At 36.3% G+C, this 19,694-nt stretch overlaps 1 protein-coding gene across 1 annotated transcript; it reads right to left on the reverse strand.

The window, feature by feature from the left end:
* Nucleotides 1-3,633: 3,633 nt before the first annotated feature.
* Nucleotides 3,634-6,433, reverse strand: fibinb (fin bud initiation factor b). The gene has a single exon (XM_008405678.3). It carries the CDS (start codon nucleotides 5,985-5,987, stop codon nucleotides 5,364-5,366), a length of 624 nt encoding a protein of 207 aa, XP_008403900.1. The 5' UTR covers nucleotides 5,988-6,433; the 3' UTR covers nucleotides 3,634-5,363.
* Nucleotides 6,434-19,694: the final 13,261 nt, after the last annotated feature.

The following is a 19,694-nucleotide window of genomic DNA, read 5'->3' on the forward strand; positions in this document are numbered from 1 at the left end:
AGCAAGGTTTTAATTTCAAATGCATTATCCTAATCAGCAAATTCTTGCCATCCCTATAATTATTTAACTAGGCTTAGCTAGGCTACCTAGCTCTGTCTTTTAATCTTGATTCATAAAAAAAGAGGTTTAAACATAACTATAAGAAAAAATATTATGTAACCTGTGGCACCAGCTCCACCTATGTTAATTGAAAGAAGAGCAGATAGTCATTTTTGGCATGACCAGAGAGAAGCCATGCAAACTTCATGCAGAAAGATACTAGGCTGGGATTTGAATCTAGAACCTTCTTGTTGCAAGGCAACAGTGCTACTAACTGTAACTGATCAGAAATCTCACCGCTCAAAGGACAAATGTCTTAGCTGCGGGATGAATTGAGGAAGTCTTTACCCGAAGAGGTTCGTTTTATCTAATTATAGTTCATCAATATATTCATTGAAACCAAAAATTCAGACAGCATGCCACTCATATTATTGTAAATTCAACCATAAAAAATTTAAGCGATGAGATTAAAAGTTATTTTAATAATTACTGTATACCTTCGCTTGAAGAACTAAAAGGAAACAAGCAGGCAGACAAATATGAAAAACATGCTACAAATAGTAGTCAAATTGATATAATGATGCCATTTAGTAAAGAAGAAATTAATTAAACCAGTAATTACACAAAAGGTCAGGAGGAGATTGGAGATACAATGGGAAAGAAAAACAGGTGGCTTTATAACATTCATAATAAGTCCCCATAATGAGGAAAACGGGAAGAAATAACCATATTCAGATTACAAGAGAAATGTGGCTGTCTTTGAAAAAGGCAACAGAACATGTTTTATTGTTCTGCATCAAAAAGGCTGTTGAGAGGAGTGAGCTGGTACAAGGCTTACAAGAAAACAAATTGCAATTGGGTGGTACAGTTGTACAGTACAACACTGTTGTATTGCAGGAAGAAGGTCGTTAGTTCAAATCCTGAATTTGGGTCTTTCTGCTGGAGTTTGTATGTTCCCACTGTCCAAGGACATAAGTGTTATGTTAAGTTTTCTTGGAAAAAAAAAAAGACATCAAACAAGACGCGAATTAAAATAATAGGTAACTTAACCTAAAATGACGAAGTGGGACATAACCAACTAGAAATGGCGTATTAAATAATAAAATTAACAATAAAACAAGAGGCCACAATTATGAAGCGGAAACTAAACTAAAATAACCAAGAAATAGAAGTTGCAGTACATTGTAAAAGTATTCAACCCCATTTTACTCTTTGCTCTTTAAAAATTGGGAGCAAAGATTTCCCCTCTAAAGATGCCTAGCTGACTGACTCTCAAATGAAAGTATTTGAAGGAATTCCAAGGAGTACTTTTTTTGTGTTAAAAAAAAAAATAGTACCCATGTAAAAAATTGTAGATTGTTCAGTTTCATTGCTCTTTATTGGCTCTAGCAGCCTTCATTTGAGAGCCATTAGGCAGGAAGTTTGGAAATGACAGAAGGGGAAGACATGCGATAAGGGTCATCAGATCGGGACTGGAGCCTGTAACTGCCGCGTCGAGGTCTAGGGCCTTCATATGAGGGCTGTGCTTTACCTCCGAGCCGCCACAGCAACCCCTAGCTTTATTATTCTAAAATGAAAATGTAAATAATCAATTATTCCCAATGTCAAGATGGTTTGACCAACTCCTGTTCATGCCACATGACAGTGGATTGTGTGTGAAAAGGAACACCCTCCTGTAACATGACAGAGAAAGCTGTGGAGCCATGTCTTCCATTTGCCTTCAGATATTTATGTTAGACCCCAGTTTCTCCAGTGGCTGTGGTCAAAACAAAGCAAAGACGCAGACTGAACCTGGAGAAGGGCTTGGTTACAACAGTTGCCTCACTGCCACTAAAGGAGACAAAAATTCTCAGTGAAGCACAAACTCATCACTGAAAGGAGAGAGCAACAATACTTTGTAGCATAAATGCAGTTTATTCCAGTTTTGACAGTTTGCCAGCTTACTTTCATATTGCTAGAAATGTATTTCAAGATTATTTGAAGCAAAAATATTTAAAATTAAGTGCTTTTTGTTTTTGCAAATAAATATTTTGTCTAACTGTGGTTGTTGCAATCTAACATCAGTATGCTGGTGCTGTCAATAAGTTATTCATTTTGAGGCTGCAACATTTTTTCCATAGTTTTATTAAGTTTGAACAATGTTTACTTTTTCAATATTCATAAGAATTCTATAGGTATTTAACATTTTGGATTAATATCTCACAATAATACAACTTGAATGCTAAAACTCATAAGCATGGAGATTAAATATTAACTTTTAAGTATTCAGTCTTACCTCTCGTCTCTTATTTTTTCCTTGTTTTCCTGAAGGTGCAGGGATGATCTGTTCCAGGAACCGCAGGAGCACGGTCGTTTATCTAAATGGTATACGCTCACATCCGAGCTTTAAAAGCATCCTTTTGCAATAATTAACCCAGGGTAACAGATAGCTGCTAGAATCATTATGGAGCAGAGATCATTTTCAAAGGCTGAGTAATAATGGTTGCAACTCACTCACCTTGCAGCAGGTAGGTGTGTTGAATAACAGACGTGGAGTCATTGGGTTGAAGTGTAATATCTGCCAAGTGCATTGACATAATAAAAATTTACTGCCTTAAGCTCCTGCAAAATTAAATAAGTTTTATCTGTAAAATAGCAGCAAAATATTATTTGGAATAAATTTAGTGAGACCATGGAAGAATGCACCTACATTAACAAATTTTAGCTACTTCCTGTAAATTTAATTTAACTCAACACAAAACGCTTTACTAAATAATTGATTTGAGCAAAGTAAATTCTGCCTTCCGATGATAAATGCTAAATTACATAGTATTATCAGTATTGGATATAAATTTAAGCAACATCTTCACTTTGGAATAAAGCTAATTGTTCTGTAGTATTTCTTAGATTTTTCACTACATGGTACACATTGTCTATTTAAATTTTAATAAGAAAACTGGTGTCTTCCCTTTGCTGCAGAGACATAGAAATCAGGTTAAAGGTTCCTGAGCTGTATGTTACACGCCTTTGTGTAATCGGTTGGCACAAAGTCTTTGTGAGCGAAACTGAACCGTTACATAATTTACAACCCCTGGTATTTAACATTATGTAGTTATGACATTTTAATTCCTTTGCCTCAAAGTGTCAGAGCGTTTATGCAACATTATCTGTGACCTTCAAAGACTGAACCACGGTTAAAATAAACAAACAAATAGTAGATTGGAGCTCGCTGGATGAGAACAAACAGGCCGTTTGTAAGGCCGACCGCAGCACCTAAAACACACACCCCTTACAACTTCGTTCCCCATAAATACCAGTAAGCAGCTTCTCTCTTCAAAGTACATGTAATTAGGCCAGGGCCTGAGAATATAATTCTTAGCAGACCTCAAAGTCTTGTTAAGCAAACATGCTAGGAACTCTGTCATTTTCAACCATGTGGCAATATTTTGTATACTATAAATTATGTGTGTGCCACAGCTACATCACAGGGTCCCCCATGCGCCACAGGACCTCACTGGTAATGAAAATCTTGCGTATCATAGTGACATTACAAACTAATGGATAAAAATAAGAATGCTGGGAAAAATGCTTTGATTCATGTTGCAACTCAGCAGCCCCGTTGTACTTAATTACTTTATTTTAAAAGTCACAATACAGTCGATTAAGTATGTTGTCATACAGATTATTCCTTAAACTCAAAAGTACATGAGTGCTGCCTGCAGTCTTGTCTGTCAAAGTATTACACCAAAAACATAAACACAGATATGCGTGTTCCTTGAGTTGAAAAAGAAATGCATAAACACTAGTACAGATTAAGGTATTCTGTTATAAAGGTACTCACAGTATTTACTTTTAATAATAACCTGTATATTTTACAAGACTACACTCCTTGTACAAAACAGCACAGCAAGGGGCACCACCCACTTTAAAACAGAAGTCACAACCTTTAGCACTCAGACAGTAAAAATTGTGCAACATTTGCAAGCCAATAAAACAAAGCCAGAGAAAAATTACAACTGATGCGTCGATGCACATGTAAACATTCTTTGATTTTCTCAGAAAAACATTCTTCAAGAGGGTCAAAGAGACACAAATATTGTTACTTTTTTATAGGATCTTTCTCCCTGACTATGGTCAGCTATTTCACTGCTAAATATAGATTATTCAAAGGCAAAACCAAAGCAGGCACAAGGCATTCAGGACATGGTGCAGACACTATAAACTGGGGATGTGATCAGATTTTAATTCTAGTCCTATATAAATCTGCAAAACATATTAAAAACTTACTTAAATCTCATGTTTTGAAAGTCAAAGCCTCTAGCTCTAATTCCATCCATCCATCCATCCAGCATTGCCAGCATGACAATATTTGACATCTAGGGAATATACAAGGGAAATACAGCTACCCGTGTCTCATTTAGTGTTTACATATTTTGTGTGTGTGCAAACCATTAGCTAGTTTCAATTTAGATAATTAAAATTAAACGTTGTGAAATATGAGGATGTATCTTGTTTTGTCATCTAACTATTATTTACGATCTGCTAGGTAGTTAGGCTGTCTTGCCAGGATAGCCGGTAGTTTGATCCATTAAGATTTTTCCATGTGGCAAAAAAAAAAATTGTATCCCCAATATGTCATTTACAAATACTGAGAAAAACCCCCAAAACAAAACATGATGGCACTTGACAGCTTATAAAAATGTGAATAATTCATTGTTCATTGTGGTTACAATCCAGTTTAGTAAAAATACATATTTTTCAATTTTCAATTACTCTTATGAAGAGATAGTTTAAAAGCTGTATGCCCAGATTATTTTTTCATCTCCAAGACTCTCTTACTATCAGCAAAGTTACTAGTGACTTTTCTTTCAGGTGCATAATTACACAAACTAATTCAGTTTATTATTATTTTTTCATATTTAAAACAATTTATTTAATTAAACTGACTGCAAAACTAATTCTGACAAGTGGCGGGACCCATTTTTGCATTGAATGTATACACATTTCACACAAATTTAAAAATTGTTTTCCAATTTGGGGACTTTGAAATGAATACTTTCTACATATTTATTTGTACTCACTGTGAAAACTATAACTGTCAATCATTCCAAGCTACACTGGCCAATTATCTACTGTAAATATATTTATATTTTAAGAAAATAACAAAACAATAAATTTGCAATACCTAAATAATTGCAGCAAATTATTAATTATGTGAGATTAGGCACCAAAAGTGGATTTAGCCCAGGGGCCGGCATTATCCTAAATCCGGCCCTGGTCACACTCCACAATAAAAACAATATTTAAAGTGATGTAATGGGAAGTTTGAAGGGATTATTTTCCTATTAGAATTTGAGGTACTCGTTCTTCAGTCTGCTCAGTCTCGTTCCGTGGCTGCGGATGATCAGAGACAGCAACTCGTGTTTGTCCTTCAGGCCCAGGGAGATGTCCAGGGTCTCCTTCAGGGCGTCCCGTGTGTGCACGATCATGGTGAGGAAGTCGTCACTGAGCCGGTGCTCCTCCTTCAGCTCGCTCTCCTGGCTCTGCTTGAACTTCACCTCCAGCTCCAGCAGAGATTTCTCCGAGTTTGTGAACGCCTCGCCGATCTGGGCCGTCTCCCTGCGCAGATACATCCCGTAGCTGTCCTCTCCGTCCAGGTCGTAGGAGATGCTCTTCCCGATCCCCTCCAGCACCCGCGCCGAGTCCTCGATCTGCCGCTTGACGAGGGTGAAGTCGTCCCTTATGACAGAGTCTTGGTCCTCGTCCAGACTGCACTTTCGCTCGTCGGTCATCTTAAAAAGCATTTGACACTGCTCTGGGTCGTCGTTGTCCTCATATTCGCCGTCCGGGACAAAATAATGATGAAAAGTGCCATTAGACATCTCCGGATGTAATGGTCCCCGGTAAAAAGCTCCGCACGCTGGCTGTAACAACATCCAGGCACTTAAGAGCAAGTGAACAAAAGCCATGATGCAAACTTGCTGCAGGGTGCAAAAAAAAAAAAAAAAGGTTTAAATACTTGCTAAAATGCACTTTTAAAGGCTATTTCATTTCAGCGCAAACTCTGCAAACAGGTTCCAAACTGCGCAGTTACTTGAAGTTTGGCCGTAGTTTCAGCGTCCGCCTCTCCAAACAAACCAAAAAAGTGGCGTGAAATTGTTTCACGGCTTCTCTTTTTCGTTCTTTAACCCAGCTGGACAGCTTGCATCACCGTTGGCGAGCAGGAGAGCGGTGAGTAAAAAAAAGTTTTCCTCGGCGTGGCTGTAGTCCCGACTCTGCCTGGTGCCTCAAACGCAACATCTGGACGTCTCAAGTGCCGCGCTTCAGTTTTTGACTAATAATACCTCTGTGCTACTCTCAAATTACAGCCCCTCCGTCATTTTCAAAAGGCTGCATTCAGTCTGGTCCAGACTGCCACCGGGGCCGGCCAGTTAAAAAAAAAAACCTCGCTCAAACCAGAACCAAGACCAAGTTTGTGTTAATTCGCACATCCGTTGCAAGTTGGCGTATATGGTTCAAGATTATTACACTCCTGAGAAATATACAAGTGACCACATATAAACCTGAAATGCCCTTTTGTAAACCAGACCTGTAATTACAGTCCAGGCACACACATTTAAAAATGTTGTACTTTTTTAATAGCAAATGACATTTGACTGAAATATTTGCAGTGTGGTAAATCTTATTACATTAAAAATAAAAATAAATAAATCCCAATAGTCACAGTATTGTCGGTATAAATAAAAGCATTGATTTATATTGCTAAATAACAGCACACCGGATAACTTTATAAAAAAATATTAGCACTATTCATAAAATAACTGCAAATCCTTGCAATAGTATTCACACCCCTCCCTTGAACCTTGTAACCACAAACGCCAGTATAATTCATAGGGATTTTCCATAAAGTATATTGACTCTTTACTCTTAAATAAAACACGCTCTCCTGGCTGTTGCCTCTAGTTATGTCTGTGTATAATTAATCTAAAAATAAATAAAGTTGTAATTACTATAATTGATAACTTAATTTTTCTATATGGTTTTATGGTAAATCATAAAATAATCATGAAACAATACTTAGTATTTGTGCAAACAGGATGATGCCCAGTAGATTTCTTGTTGAGGGTGGAACTCATCAGCTGGCAATCTAGAAAAATGACTATTTTTTTTTTTTTATTGTGGAAGGACATTGTAGTGTGTACTTTAAGAACTCCTTAATGATCCTTCTTTGTTTAAGTTCATCAACTATTGCAATGCCAATGTATAAAACAGCTCAGTACCCAGAAGGAATTGTTTAATTCGAGTGTAATTTGGTGCGGAGGCAAATAAAAGATGGGTATGTAAATGATGCGGTTTACAACAAGCTGGCCTGTTAGAACGAGCAACACAGATGCATAAGTGGTGGTGCAATAGCACCAGGCTGGTACCAAAGCAACCTGCAGAAAGTCAAAATGATAAAGGTCATCAGAGGCAAAGGATGCATCAAGAATGGGTCAGACATGAAGACCTCTTACAGGTAATGAAATAGTCTTTTTTTAGAATTAGCAAAAACATGGTCACTATACTTCTCTCTTCAGATTAGTTTACAAAAAAAATATTGTGACAGAATAAACATGAAATTTAAAACCCCTAAATTTTAACTCAAGTGTAAAAGCCACTTAAGTTCTTGTATCATAAAAAGTAAGTGCAAAGCATAAATGTATTAAGAAATAATACGTCAACATAAAATATATTTGCTTACCTTTAGTATTCAGAATATATTAGGGCAGAAGTTCAAGTATGACCCGGTTTTATTAACTTTATAATGAATGATGGGGTTTTTTAAAGTACAAAAATGTTATCTGCTCTTCTTTGTTAGGATCACATATTTAAAAAAAAAGCTTTAGGAGCTTTAGAAACAGTCCTGTTTTTTTCTCAGTGACGATGCATTTTCTGGTAAATCCAAGAGGATTACTCAAGACATTTATTTAGCTTATGAAAGAATGGCTTCTTCTGTCCTGAAAGGGAACACAAAATGCCCCAGTTTATCACCAACATTCAAACTTGTATGGATAATTGGAAGGGTATTACATTTTGACATCTACAGATAAACTATAATGAGAGCGCTCTCTCAAATGCAGCGTGCCCAGAGTAAAACGTTTGTCTCTGTGAAAATGCGGGACAGCTGTGGCTCAGAAGAGAGGTGTAGAAATTTCAAGGTTTCATGTCCAGTTCTTGATTGCACAATGCAGTGATTTGATCTCATGAGCAGCTGTTGAAATTAGAATTTTTATGTTCATCATTTAGTGAAATGTCATCAGAAACTGCTGTAAAGAGTTCTGTATGTCTGTGTAATTTGTTAGCAATGTAATAGGACGTCAAGTTTAGTTCAAAAGAAGCAAAAGTACACAACACAGTGAGTGACGGGAACTCCAAATGTATACAGGCTAGACCTGTAATATATTTAAATATTTACTTCTCTATTCCCAAAGCTACTAATTTGGGTGCAATAGAAATACAATGAGAAATGTTTTTGTATTTAAAATTTCTGCCAGTAAAGTTAGAAGTCTGAAATTGAAACCAATTTAATAACAGGGTCAACCTTCTCCAGTTAGCTACTGGAGAAAAATGCAGTGAAGAAAGAACCACTTAGATTTTTGACATGATGAGTTCATGCACTAACATGCTAAGAGTGATCTAATGTCTTAGACCCACAGTGTCACAGAGTGTGTGCATATTTTTCCCGAGGAAACAGCAGACATCATTAGATCGCCTACCCCTGCTGAGGAATACTGCTCTCATTCTTTCCACTGCAGGGGTGATTATTCAGAGTTTTGACATGCAGGAGTTAGGTTTGAGAAGAAAGACTTTCACATGGTAAGCATATGGTTATAATCTTTGGAAATACCCAATTCTATCCCTTTCCCATAGAAAATTAGTATTTTTCTGTTTGAACTTTTAACAAGAGGAAATTATCTCTAAACAACTTGATCTATTAATCACTTTTTAGAAAGTGGCTAATATTGTTGTTAATGGATCATCAATAGAATGAAGAAACAATAGAGATATAAAAATCATAATTTTTTATTACAGGATTACAACAAAATATGTAGTTTTTGCATAGTGAAAATCAGCCCATGTCAGAGGGGATCCAATGGCAAGTTAATGGATTTACAACTATTCTGGCAATCCATGGATTGCCAGAATAGTTGTAAACACAGAGATCAAGGTGATTTATTGGCTTTTGTGAACACCGTGCTGGATAATAGGCTTTTAACGGATTTCTTTCTGCATTCTAAAACATTTTCATCCAGTTAGATGAGCTTTTGCAAGATGGAGACCTCGTCTGCGTCTATGTTTGAGTCAGAATATGACAGTAATGATCCATGAGCCATAACGGATACCGAGTGTCATCATGGTCAGTCTTCACAACTATTATTGCTTTCTCCACTTGTTTGTCACACGTAAACATAAATTTAGACTGCTCTAGCTTCTACCACTGGAACATTAGCCATACAAATTGACTGCTTCATAGTACGCATTTTGTGACTTATGCAAATCTGGTGGTTAATCTCACGCTACCTCTAATCATGTGCAATTATGTTGAAACTAGCTAGTTTGACTGGACTAACACTGATATTTCTGCATGGCGATCATTCTTTGCAGTCATAACAGATGATGTGGTTGTTTGCAGCCGTCTGTAGGATATATAATTGGTGCCTCAACATAAAATCTGTCTATTGCAGCTTGCCTTTGTCTTCTTCATGAACCGTTTCTGTGCATTTGCTTTTCCTGCTGCGTAATTATCCAAAAGGTTAGTAGAGTTCTAAAAATATAGTTCAGGGATTTTCTGCAGCTGTACAGAAGACAAGTAAAACCTACAAATGTGAATTAAAATTGCATATAAAAAAAAAACAATCACTGTGCTTCGTGTGTGTTTTTTCTTGTTTGGCTATACAGTACACCGGTTTAGGACATCTCTGAAACATGTACATGGAAAGCTGAATAAGGTTTTGTATTTGAACAAAATAAGCACAGAAAAGAAGTGTTTGTGCCATTAGTTTTTTCAAAGGGTGAACTATATAAGCCGATTGATTTTTTTGTGATAGCTTGGCCAACTTCCTTAAACTGCATATCTTTATGAGGCAATAAAACAAAAGGCAGAATGGCAATTAGTCTAATAGGGGTATTAGTTGATGTTTTTCAAAGGCCATTAAAGTAACCTAAGAGTCATCTGAGAGTCATTTTCTCATTAGTCAAATAAGAATTTCTTCACATTAAGATTCCACAGTAAACCCCTTAACAGGTTTATGTATAAAAAGGGCTATATGCTGATTCGTTAACACATTTGAAAGGCCAAAAATGTTTACATAAGTTTTCACCTGTTTCCTTTTTTTTTAATGAAAATTGTTCAAATGTGTGAGCCAAATACATCTGTATGCATCCGTAGCCTTTGTTCTACAGACAAAAACTCAACTGTTCTTTGTTTAGAATTAATGTTGCAAGTTTAATTAAATTGGGCTTTTCTAAGAGTCGTCAATTTCGCTAACAAAAGTGTGCAATTTTACAAAAGCGAGACTGATCAATCAACGACAAACTGTTCCTCTGTTTCTTTGTGCTGCAACTTGTCCGCTCATTTTCAAAAAGATTTGTTAAAAGAGAAGATAATAAAGCCACCAGCACATCCACAAGGCAACTCTGAAACAAATTAAATCTAAAATATGATTTCTCTAAAATTCAATTTCACATGTTCAGCATTTCTATTATGCTCTTATTGTACCATTTCCAGTAATAGAGCATTTAAAACTAATTATAACAAATACTCTCTTTTCTTTTAAATTGCCTCTCAGATTATGAAAGCAGGGTTAAAATTGGCAAATGGAACATGAGTGAGTATGTTACATAAGCCTTACATAAACCACTGTCTGCAATGTGTATCAGGGTGATTGACGATGTGCAGAAATTCCACATTTCTCATTCCTCCTTCTGTCAGTATCCGACCTCAATAACATGAAAAACTAAAACAACACCGCCTGACGTGATTCGATCACTTGGGCTTTGTCTCAGTATCACTGCAGCTCACAGGTTTCTGTAGATTTCTAATTATGGGTTTAATCTAAAGTACTGAGATGTGTTAGAAAGTTCTGACAGCTTCTGGCAGGGTTCCTCCTGATGTGCGTTGCCTTTTCAGGTTGCCTGCAGACAGAGTCAGCCACAGTGTGCTGTACTTTTAGCAATTTAAACTAACTTGAAGCATCATTTCTGGGTTTGACTTGTTTTCAGGAGATTGCATTAACAGCATTTTGATATCGCACCATTTTTTTTATACAGAAAATGGCTCAGTAAAAATTGCCTGTTTGGATAGAAATAATGACTTGGTCATTAATTCTCTGCTTTTCTTAAAATTTAGCACGCCTCTTGGTAAGAAATGAGAATAATGTCAAGCTCAAAGGGGCATGAAGAGGCCTAACAAGCGCCTGCCTCTTGACATTATGCTGCAGAAGAAATTTAATATGGTGTCAGACTAAAAAAAGGAATATAGAAAATGAAGTCACAGCATGGCTTTAGGGTGGAATGCTATTTTGATTGGAAGTATTTGGCTATATGCACCCAAAACTAAAAGTATGCAAATTTACATATAAATAATTTTCACTCCTACTCGCATAGGAGTCATGGGATAACATCTTATTGTGGCAAAAGAACAATAAATTTTCACAGGTGCTCTACTGATGTCAGAATGTGGGATGAAATGTGCATTTAAAAGCTGCCATGCATACTGTAAATGTCCTAATTAGGGAATAAAATGCCCTCAACTTCCATTTAAATTGACCATACTTAGATTTAATCCCAGTTTGCAAAACGTCTCTCAAACTGAACTTGACTTAGAGTGATTCAGCAGCTTGGCTAAGAGTGCTTCAGTTGATTGTTGGCAAAGGGATATTTTCAGATTTTGGCACCAGTTGATACTAGGGCAGCACTGAATTGCATTATGTTAGTGGAACTCTGTAAATTGACATTTGCTGTGTGTGCATTAGAGCCCAAATGCAGACTGGGACTCAGGAGGAAGGTAAATAAGGTAAACAACCTGTCTTGGTGAGACTGGGAATCCAGAAAATTTCAGCCCAAAAGTGCATTACATACAAGATAGAAAGAAAATAGAAGACTTCTAATAGCACTTAATGCAGATAATAAACATAAAGAGGTATTTGAGAAAAGAACAATTCTGAGAAGAAAATGACTATAGCAATGCAGATGTGTCAGAACTAGAGACAGGTTTGTCGTAAGAGAAGACAAAAGAAAGTGTAACATTACCAAATATAAAATGCAAACAAAAGCCTAGGACAAAAAACTAATATTAGCTTTAAAAATCTAAGACAAACCTCATTGTGCAAAACATTTGTAAGCCGAGTTCCCAAAGCAAAACATGTTCTTCACTAAATTAAATTACTGAAAAACATTTTAGGAGAACATTTTTTTTAAACCTTGCAGGTATCGAGAAGGTTAAAGTCCAGCCAGGAAGTCTTAAGCTTTCAGTATTTAAACATGTATTGAAACATGGTGAATGATATGGGAAGACAGATGGAGCAAATACAATGAAATGCTGCATGAAAACCGATTAGAATCTGCAGTTTTGGGTTTTAATCTGTTAAAACATGTGAAAGTCCTTTTCCTTCCACTTTAGAACTATGCAGAACTTTGGTTTAGGCTATCAAATATAAATGTAATAAAAAAGACAGAAGTTTGTGGTTTAAACCTTTTCTGAATTAAACTCGCAGTAACTGGGGCACAAAACTTACGAAGGCAATTGAAAAACAATGCAGTCTGTCATTATGTTTGTGAACTCAGAATGAGTTTACCCCATGCAGAAACAATTAGACCAGGTCTAACAACATAATATGCCACCTTTTCATGACTAAGTACTCGGAGAACAAGGAAACCACTTGAGTAAATTAGCAGCCTTGGAGTTTGTAAACTGCATTTGAAGAGAAACTAAACCTGGTATGATGACCAAGAAGTGTTTAAGCAGGAAGCAGGGAAGTTTGAGGCTACATTTTAAACTCATCCACTGGATGCTTTACAGTTGTGGCAAAAAAATTTACTGAAATATAGTTTTTTAACTTGGCAGGACTTTAAGATATACAAAAGCAGAATATATACTATTTTTACATAGATAAAGCCAACACTGACATACAGTTAATCACCTGAAATGTCAGGTTTTTGTCTTGCGATAAATTATTTCATTTTTTTATCCTTATTTGTACAAGTTGTCCCATTGAAATACAAGCTCTCCTTGCAGAGATCTGTTTTGATAAAAAAAAAAAAAGAATCTGTCCAAGAATGTTTCCACCCTTACAGGGCATATGTTCTGCATAAATAAAAGGGAAATAAAATCTATGAAAGGGAAAAATTGTGAAAGATACAAACGTGGCTGCATAAGTATGCACGCTTACGACTGCAGTAATGCAGCCAAGATGGCTGTTGATGCATATTTTCCACATTGCAGGGATCATACTGGAAGAACTTTACTGCCAGATAGTACTGTGCGAACAACATGGCTTTGATTTTACAGTTGTAACCTGTATTTGGAATACAGTGATTATTGAGCTTAATGGATTGTCCAGAAGGCAGAAGCTTATAATGTAAGCCGGCCCCATTCTCTTTTTAGCATCAATAAAATAATAAATAATGTATCATCAACAAAATAATCTCTATGCCAGAAACTGGGAAATTTGTTGGATTGCTATTGACTAAGGTCTTTAATTGCCATCATATCTAGCTGTATAAATACTGTATGTGCCATATTCAAATTCATCTCCACCTAAATTAGCATATGTGTGATACCATAAACTCAATTACATTTTTTACAGCTGTAAATTCTGGGAACTTACAGTTCCCTGCCAGGAGTTCCCTAACATTTGCTTATTTGCATCCTTTAGTTAAAGGCACAATTTGAAGAGAGGCTACAATGTTCAAAGGAATCAAAACGGCTTCTCTTAATTTAATAAGGCAGGCTGGCTGACCATTCAGTCAACATGGGATACGGCACATTTAATCCCGACTGAGGGATGAAACTCAGATGTGAAGGAGGAACAGTGAGAAACCAGGGCAAGATTACACACAAACAGAAAACCAGCGCGCATGAAAACAACTGTAGCAACAACAGAGAGAAAGACTGTTAAAAACCAAACAGCTATAAAGGATAAAAAGGTAATTCTATTCTAATGAAATAATTACAATAATTCTAATGCCATAATAGTTCACTTAAATGAGCTGAAGATGAGACAAAAACTGAAAGAAAACTTGTGCCAAGCTGATTAAAATCCATTGGCGTAGTGAGAACAGGTTGCAGGCTGAACTTGAACGTATCTGATCATTATTTGGGGTTGTGCTCAGTAGTTGAGGAGAGGAAGACATAGATGGTAAAAATGTTTCTTTAACCTTGATGAAAAATGTAAAGAGGACAAGAAAATGTGGTACATGATTTTTTTCTTTTTACTTGAGTTTGCAGAGGTGAAACTGAAGCTGATGAAATATGTAAACTTTGAACTGTGCCATCTCCTTTGAAAAAGGATGTTTTACTTTGCTAAAGGTGGTAAAAAATGAAGCATCGGTGCTAGTTTTCATTGCACTTTGACATTTTGTACATCTCTTGTCCTTGAAGCTTTTGCAAGTCATTTCACACAAAAAACATCTGAGCTGTTAAGGAGAATTTGATGGAAATCTGGTCCAGACCTTTCCTGCAGCTACTGCTTACAATATGTGCTCCCAGCAGGAAATGTTCAGCTAAAGAGGGTTTAGTGGAGCATCTGCTGAAAGTATAGCAAGCAGGATGATGGCCTTGATGCAGGAAGTGGAAACCACAGTATTTTCACCCCAACATATCGAAAGTAAAAGATGAAGTTTGTCAATGGCTGGATTTGTGGTAACATCACCACATGCATTTCAGCATATCTAGTTTATTAAATGTAATACATATTTCAGCAGACAAACGGTACATAGTAGTAACTCCATAGCTTGCATACGTGCATGTTAAAATGATGCCGTAATTGATGGCATTGTTGTATCTCTGTCCGAAAAAGTTTAAAGGTTGCCAGGCAAAATATGTCTAGAAGAAAACTGAAATGAATGTGCCTGACATTTATACTCTCATGTCTCCCTAATCTGCAGAAAAAAATGTGACCTTCAGGGAACGCATCAGTGTCCAGCAACAAAATATGACAGTTTTACTGGAATGTTTCACCAGCTCAAAGATAGTAATGCTTGAATAAGATCTAATTAGTTAGGAGAGATAATAAGTTCTAGCTGAAGGTGGTTGGGGTTTTAAACTTTGTAGCTGGTTGTGGCGATCTGCCACTGGATTTCACATCAGCCATAGTGTTCATGGTGATGTTTGATGCAATGATTCAAGTCATTTCTATATTCTATGTAAAGTCTACTACAAAAGTGTGTTTTTTTTAACTCCAAGAAATAATATCTGGTGGAGTTGTTTTAGAGTTATTTTGGTTCATTCAGAGATCATAATCTGCCATGCATTACACATGAGATTTGAACATTTCTGTGATTATCTCCATGATTCATCAAATACTTGCAACAAAAGAAAATAAATAGGTAGAGTTGTGTGAATAAAATGGAAGCAGAAAGAGAGGAAATTACAACCCATAAGAACAACATGTCCTCCATGTTCTCTGTCTGAAGATGATACATTTGGCTCCGGTTACTGTATTTGTCTTCTTCCTGGACAGAAAATCACTGGAGAAGTTACTTGCTCACTGTATGTATTTTTACAGATGTGACTTTTCAACACAGTGAACGGCAAGAGAAAACATGAAAATAAGCACAACTCACACTTTTCTTGATGGGGTGCTGTCCAGCGGCTACGGCCAATCTCATTCATATCAAGAAGTGAGCGAAGGAACTTGTGTTTCCTGAGCAACTACAATTATTTGTCATCACAACATGAACTGATAACATCAAACATGCTTTTTTAACTTAATTTACCAGTGTTTCCACGATGCTGGAATTGCAAGACATTGTTAAACAGGTTAGGCCTACTCAAATCCCTTCAGGCAAATATGGAGTAGCATTTGAGGGACATGCAAACCATTTCACAATTACTGCACATATAAAGTAGCAAATGTATGCTGAACTGGTCTGTTTGAAGCTTTTGTGCAGTGCTGCCAACATATCCTGCCCCTCTCAGCCCCTACAGATAGAAATAATTGAAAATCTCCCAAGAAATTGTTTTTGGCTGCGCCTCTTACAACTCTCTTAACTTTGAGTCCTGACGTCACAGCTTGCTTTAAATTATATCCAGATACAGCGCTGCAAGAGGCTCTCCAAAAACCATGTGGCAGAGTGGTACAGAGCCATAAACCAAATAAATTATAGCATTCACTCTGAATACAGGGTGGTGCCGATGACATCATCCATAACGTAAAGTTTTAAGACTCTGTGGCAACTGAGGCTTACACAGAGAGAGGTTCCAATATTTGTTCTTATCCTTTTTCATTATCAGCGGCTTGTACGAGTCAGTGAATCTATTGTATTTCCTGACAGACTGCAGGGACGAGAGAATTTAGATAGGACAGCAGAGAAAGCGAGAGAGATACAAAGTTGGAGATGCATTGACTTGTCTCTTACAGGCCTCAAACGATGCATCTGTGTGAAAAAAAAAGTTTTGTGTCGGTGCTATAAAATGGACATTCTGCTTTGGAAACATGACAACATCACGCAGGAAGCATAACATTCATTCTCTTGGCTGCTAAAATAGGCTTAAATGGCTGCAGAATATCTGTACACTGTTTAATTTATATACTAGAATCATGTAACGGGCAGAGCATTTTCATTTTGGGCTTATTTTTCTGACAGCAATGGGTGGACATGTTAGATCGTCAGCAGTCTGTTAAGGTCCACAGCTGTGCATGCAGAGCACGTACAGCTCTAATCCACGGACATTCTCAGCTAACTGAAAGAACATTTTGACAGAGTACTTCCTCTGCAGCAAAATCACTTGCTGCAAGGCTCAGTGGCTCCAGCAAAACTGTTGCAGTATAACAAGATACTGCATGCTCTAATATGACATTCAGAAAGTCTCTTGTATTTATTTATTTTTTTGTTCTTGTGTTATCAAAAGGTCAAAACAGTTTTCATGCAGTGCATACATTTAGGTTGTCAAAGCTAGCAGCATCCAATAATTTCTCTGGATCATGACTCAGATTATTATTATTTTTTTTGATGAAATTTGATTTAAATAACTTTTTTGCAGAGAACATGCAGGTCAAGAGTTTACCCTCTTCAACACCTCTGTTTCAGAGCTGCTGTGTGGTATAATGTGAAGCATAAATAATACATGGATTTCGTGTGTTTGACATTTTCATTTCTTACAATTTGAATAATTGCTGTTTGTGTTATGTTTACCCTCGCCTAATTTATTCCATTTCAATTCATTTGTTTCTACTCTCCTTTCCTTTCAGTATTAGTTCCTGCTCCAGTAATCCAAGCTCGGAGTGTGCCCGCTCGCTCTAATGAAGTTATTTCTTTTCAGCCAGAGACAATGGCCCAAGAACAAATCAATTTTTTCTGCACATTCAATGTCCATGTCATTACAAAACACATCTCAGAATGGCTGGTAATTCTGTTTATTTTGGGGTAAAATTCTCAGGCAAATGTTTCTGCTGCTCTGAGCCTCATGGAGGAACAGAGCATGAGTGGCAATCAGGATCCTGTTTTTATCACTTTCTGTCTAATAATTATTAGTTCCGTTTATGCCGGCAATGTTTAATGACTTGCTTTGCCCATTTTAGAGGCCTTTGTTTTTGGTTATAATTTGGTCTCTGTCAATTATTTGACCATGATTCAGATGTTGATGAAAGCTGGGAAAAGGTTTTGCTTTCATTTTCTTCACTAGGAGTTTTGATGTACATCACCTCACAAATGTATTCACACATCTTTAACTTTTTCATATTTTGTCAGATCACGATTAAATACTTCAAAGTATTTCATTTGGACTTAATCCAAATGAAATGAAATGCAACAAAACACAATGCAAATGCAAAATCTTGATAGTATGCATTCATCTAATGCACTGAAATAAAAACCAGTGCAGCCAATTTACTTCAGAGTTCACCTAAAGTCCAGACTTAAATCTAATCAGGAAGCTGTAAAAATTGATATTCCTAGATGCTCCTTGAAAAGGCCTGAGCTAATTTATTAACGGGTTAATGTTTTAGTTTTTAAATGTAAAACGCTTATAAATATCCTTTCCGACAAAAGACTTTAAGCAATAACTGCACTAAAAGACTGTGATAGGAAATATTTGTCATTTATAGTTTTCAACACTGCACTTACTTTATTTTTGATTTTGTTTTGCTCACATGAAATCATTGTTGATGTTTATGGTTAAATTACACAAAATGTTAAAAAGTTCAAGGGATGTTAAAACTTTTGTCCTGTTCGGTGGAGCATCTTAAATTAGATGAAATCCTTTTGTGCTGAAATTGACAAATAAAACTCAACATGCACACACACACACACACACACACACACACACACACACACACACACACACACACACACACACACACACACACATCTCATCTTAAATATTCTGCTTTGACTCTAGATCTGGGATTTCTTTTACCATAAACCAGACTTGCTGCCTCTGAAATACTTCATGAATAAAATAATGAAGGAGTTTATCTTTAGTGCCAGTCACAGTCCCTTTTCTTGATGTCATTTATTTGGATGGGTACCAGATTTTTCAAAAACCAATGAGAACAGCTTTTGTGTGAAAGTTTATGAAAGCTGAATCTGTTTCGAATAATGATCTTCTTTCCTGCAGATATGGGCAGCTGTGGCTGTTTTGTGGCATCACTCATAGCTTTAGACTTTCCTTGTTAAAAAAATGGTGGTTCTGACTAATACACAGCAACATGTACTGGCACTATGTCCACACACGTGTGGAGTGACTGATCTCTGAGTAACTGGGAATACTTCACCTCTTGTGAACTTGTCTTTTATGACAAAACCAGTTGGAAAGGACAGGAGGAGTTGTATAATTTTCTCTTTGGAGACTAATAATTCAGATGATCCCAACATTTTCTGGAGAAATTAGACTTTCTGTTTGCAGCAGTTTCTTTCCAGATGCCGTATAAAACTTTCAGATGCCATATAAAACTTAAAGCAAACTTTCTGATGCCAAAAATATTCATCCATCCATTCATGAGAATCTTGGGTAGGTTGCAAGTACATCAAGGAACACAAACAACCATGAAAACACAAACTAAGACTGTGCAATTTAGAGAGACCAATTAACTTAGTCAGTTTTGGACAGTGAGAGAAACATTGTTTCTCAATAAAATTTGCTTGCAATAATAAGGAAATATACAATAAATAAAAATAACAAGGACAGAAGATTTATCTGGAATTATATTCTGAACAAAATATATCTTAAAACCTTACATACAGAAGGCTGCCATTACTCCTGAACTATTACTAGAAAGTTTTTCTAGTAATCTAGATTACTAGATCTATTACTAGACATAGTAATAGATCTATTACATCTATTCAGATCTAGTAATAGATACATACAATATATTGTATGCATTGTATTAGAAATACAATACACACAATAATGTATTGTATTAATGTTAATTGTATACATTCCATTACAATAGCTATATTAACTGAGTCTGTAG

This window comes from Poecilia reticulata, chromosome 3, assembly GCF_904066995.2.
Source record: "Poecilia reticulata chromosome 3, P_reticulata-male-v2, whole genome shotgun sequence".
NCBI lineage: Eukaryota > Metazoa > Chordata > Actinopteri > Cyprinodontiformes > Poeciliidae > Poecilia > Poecilia reticulata.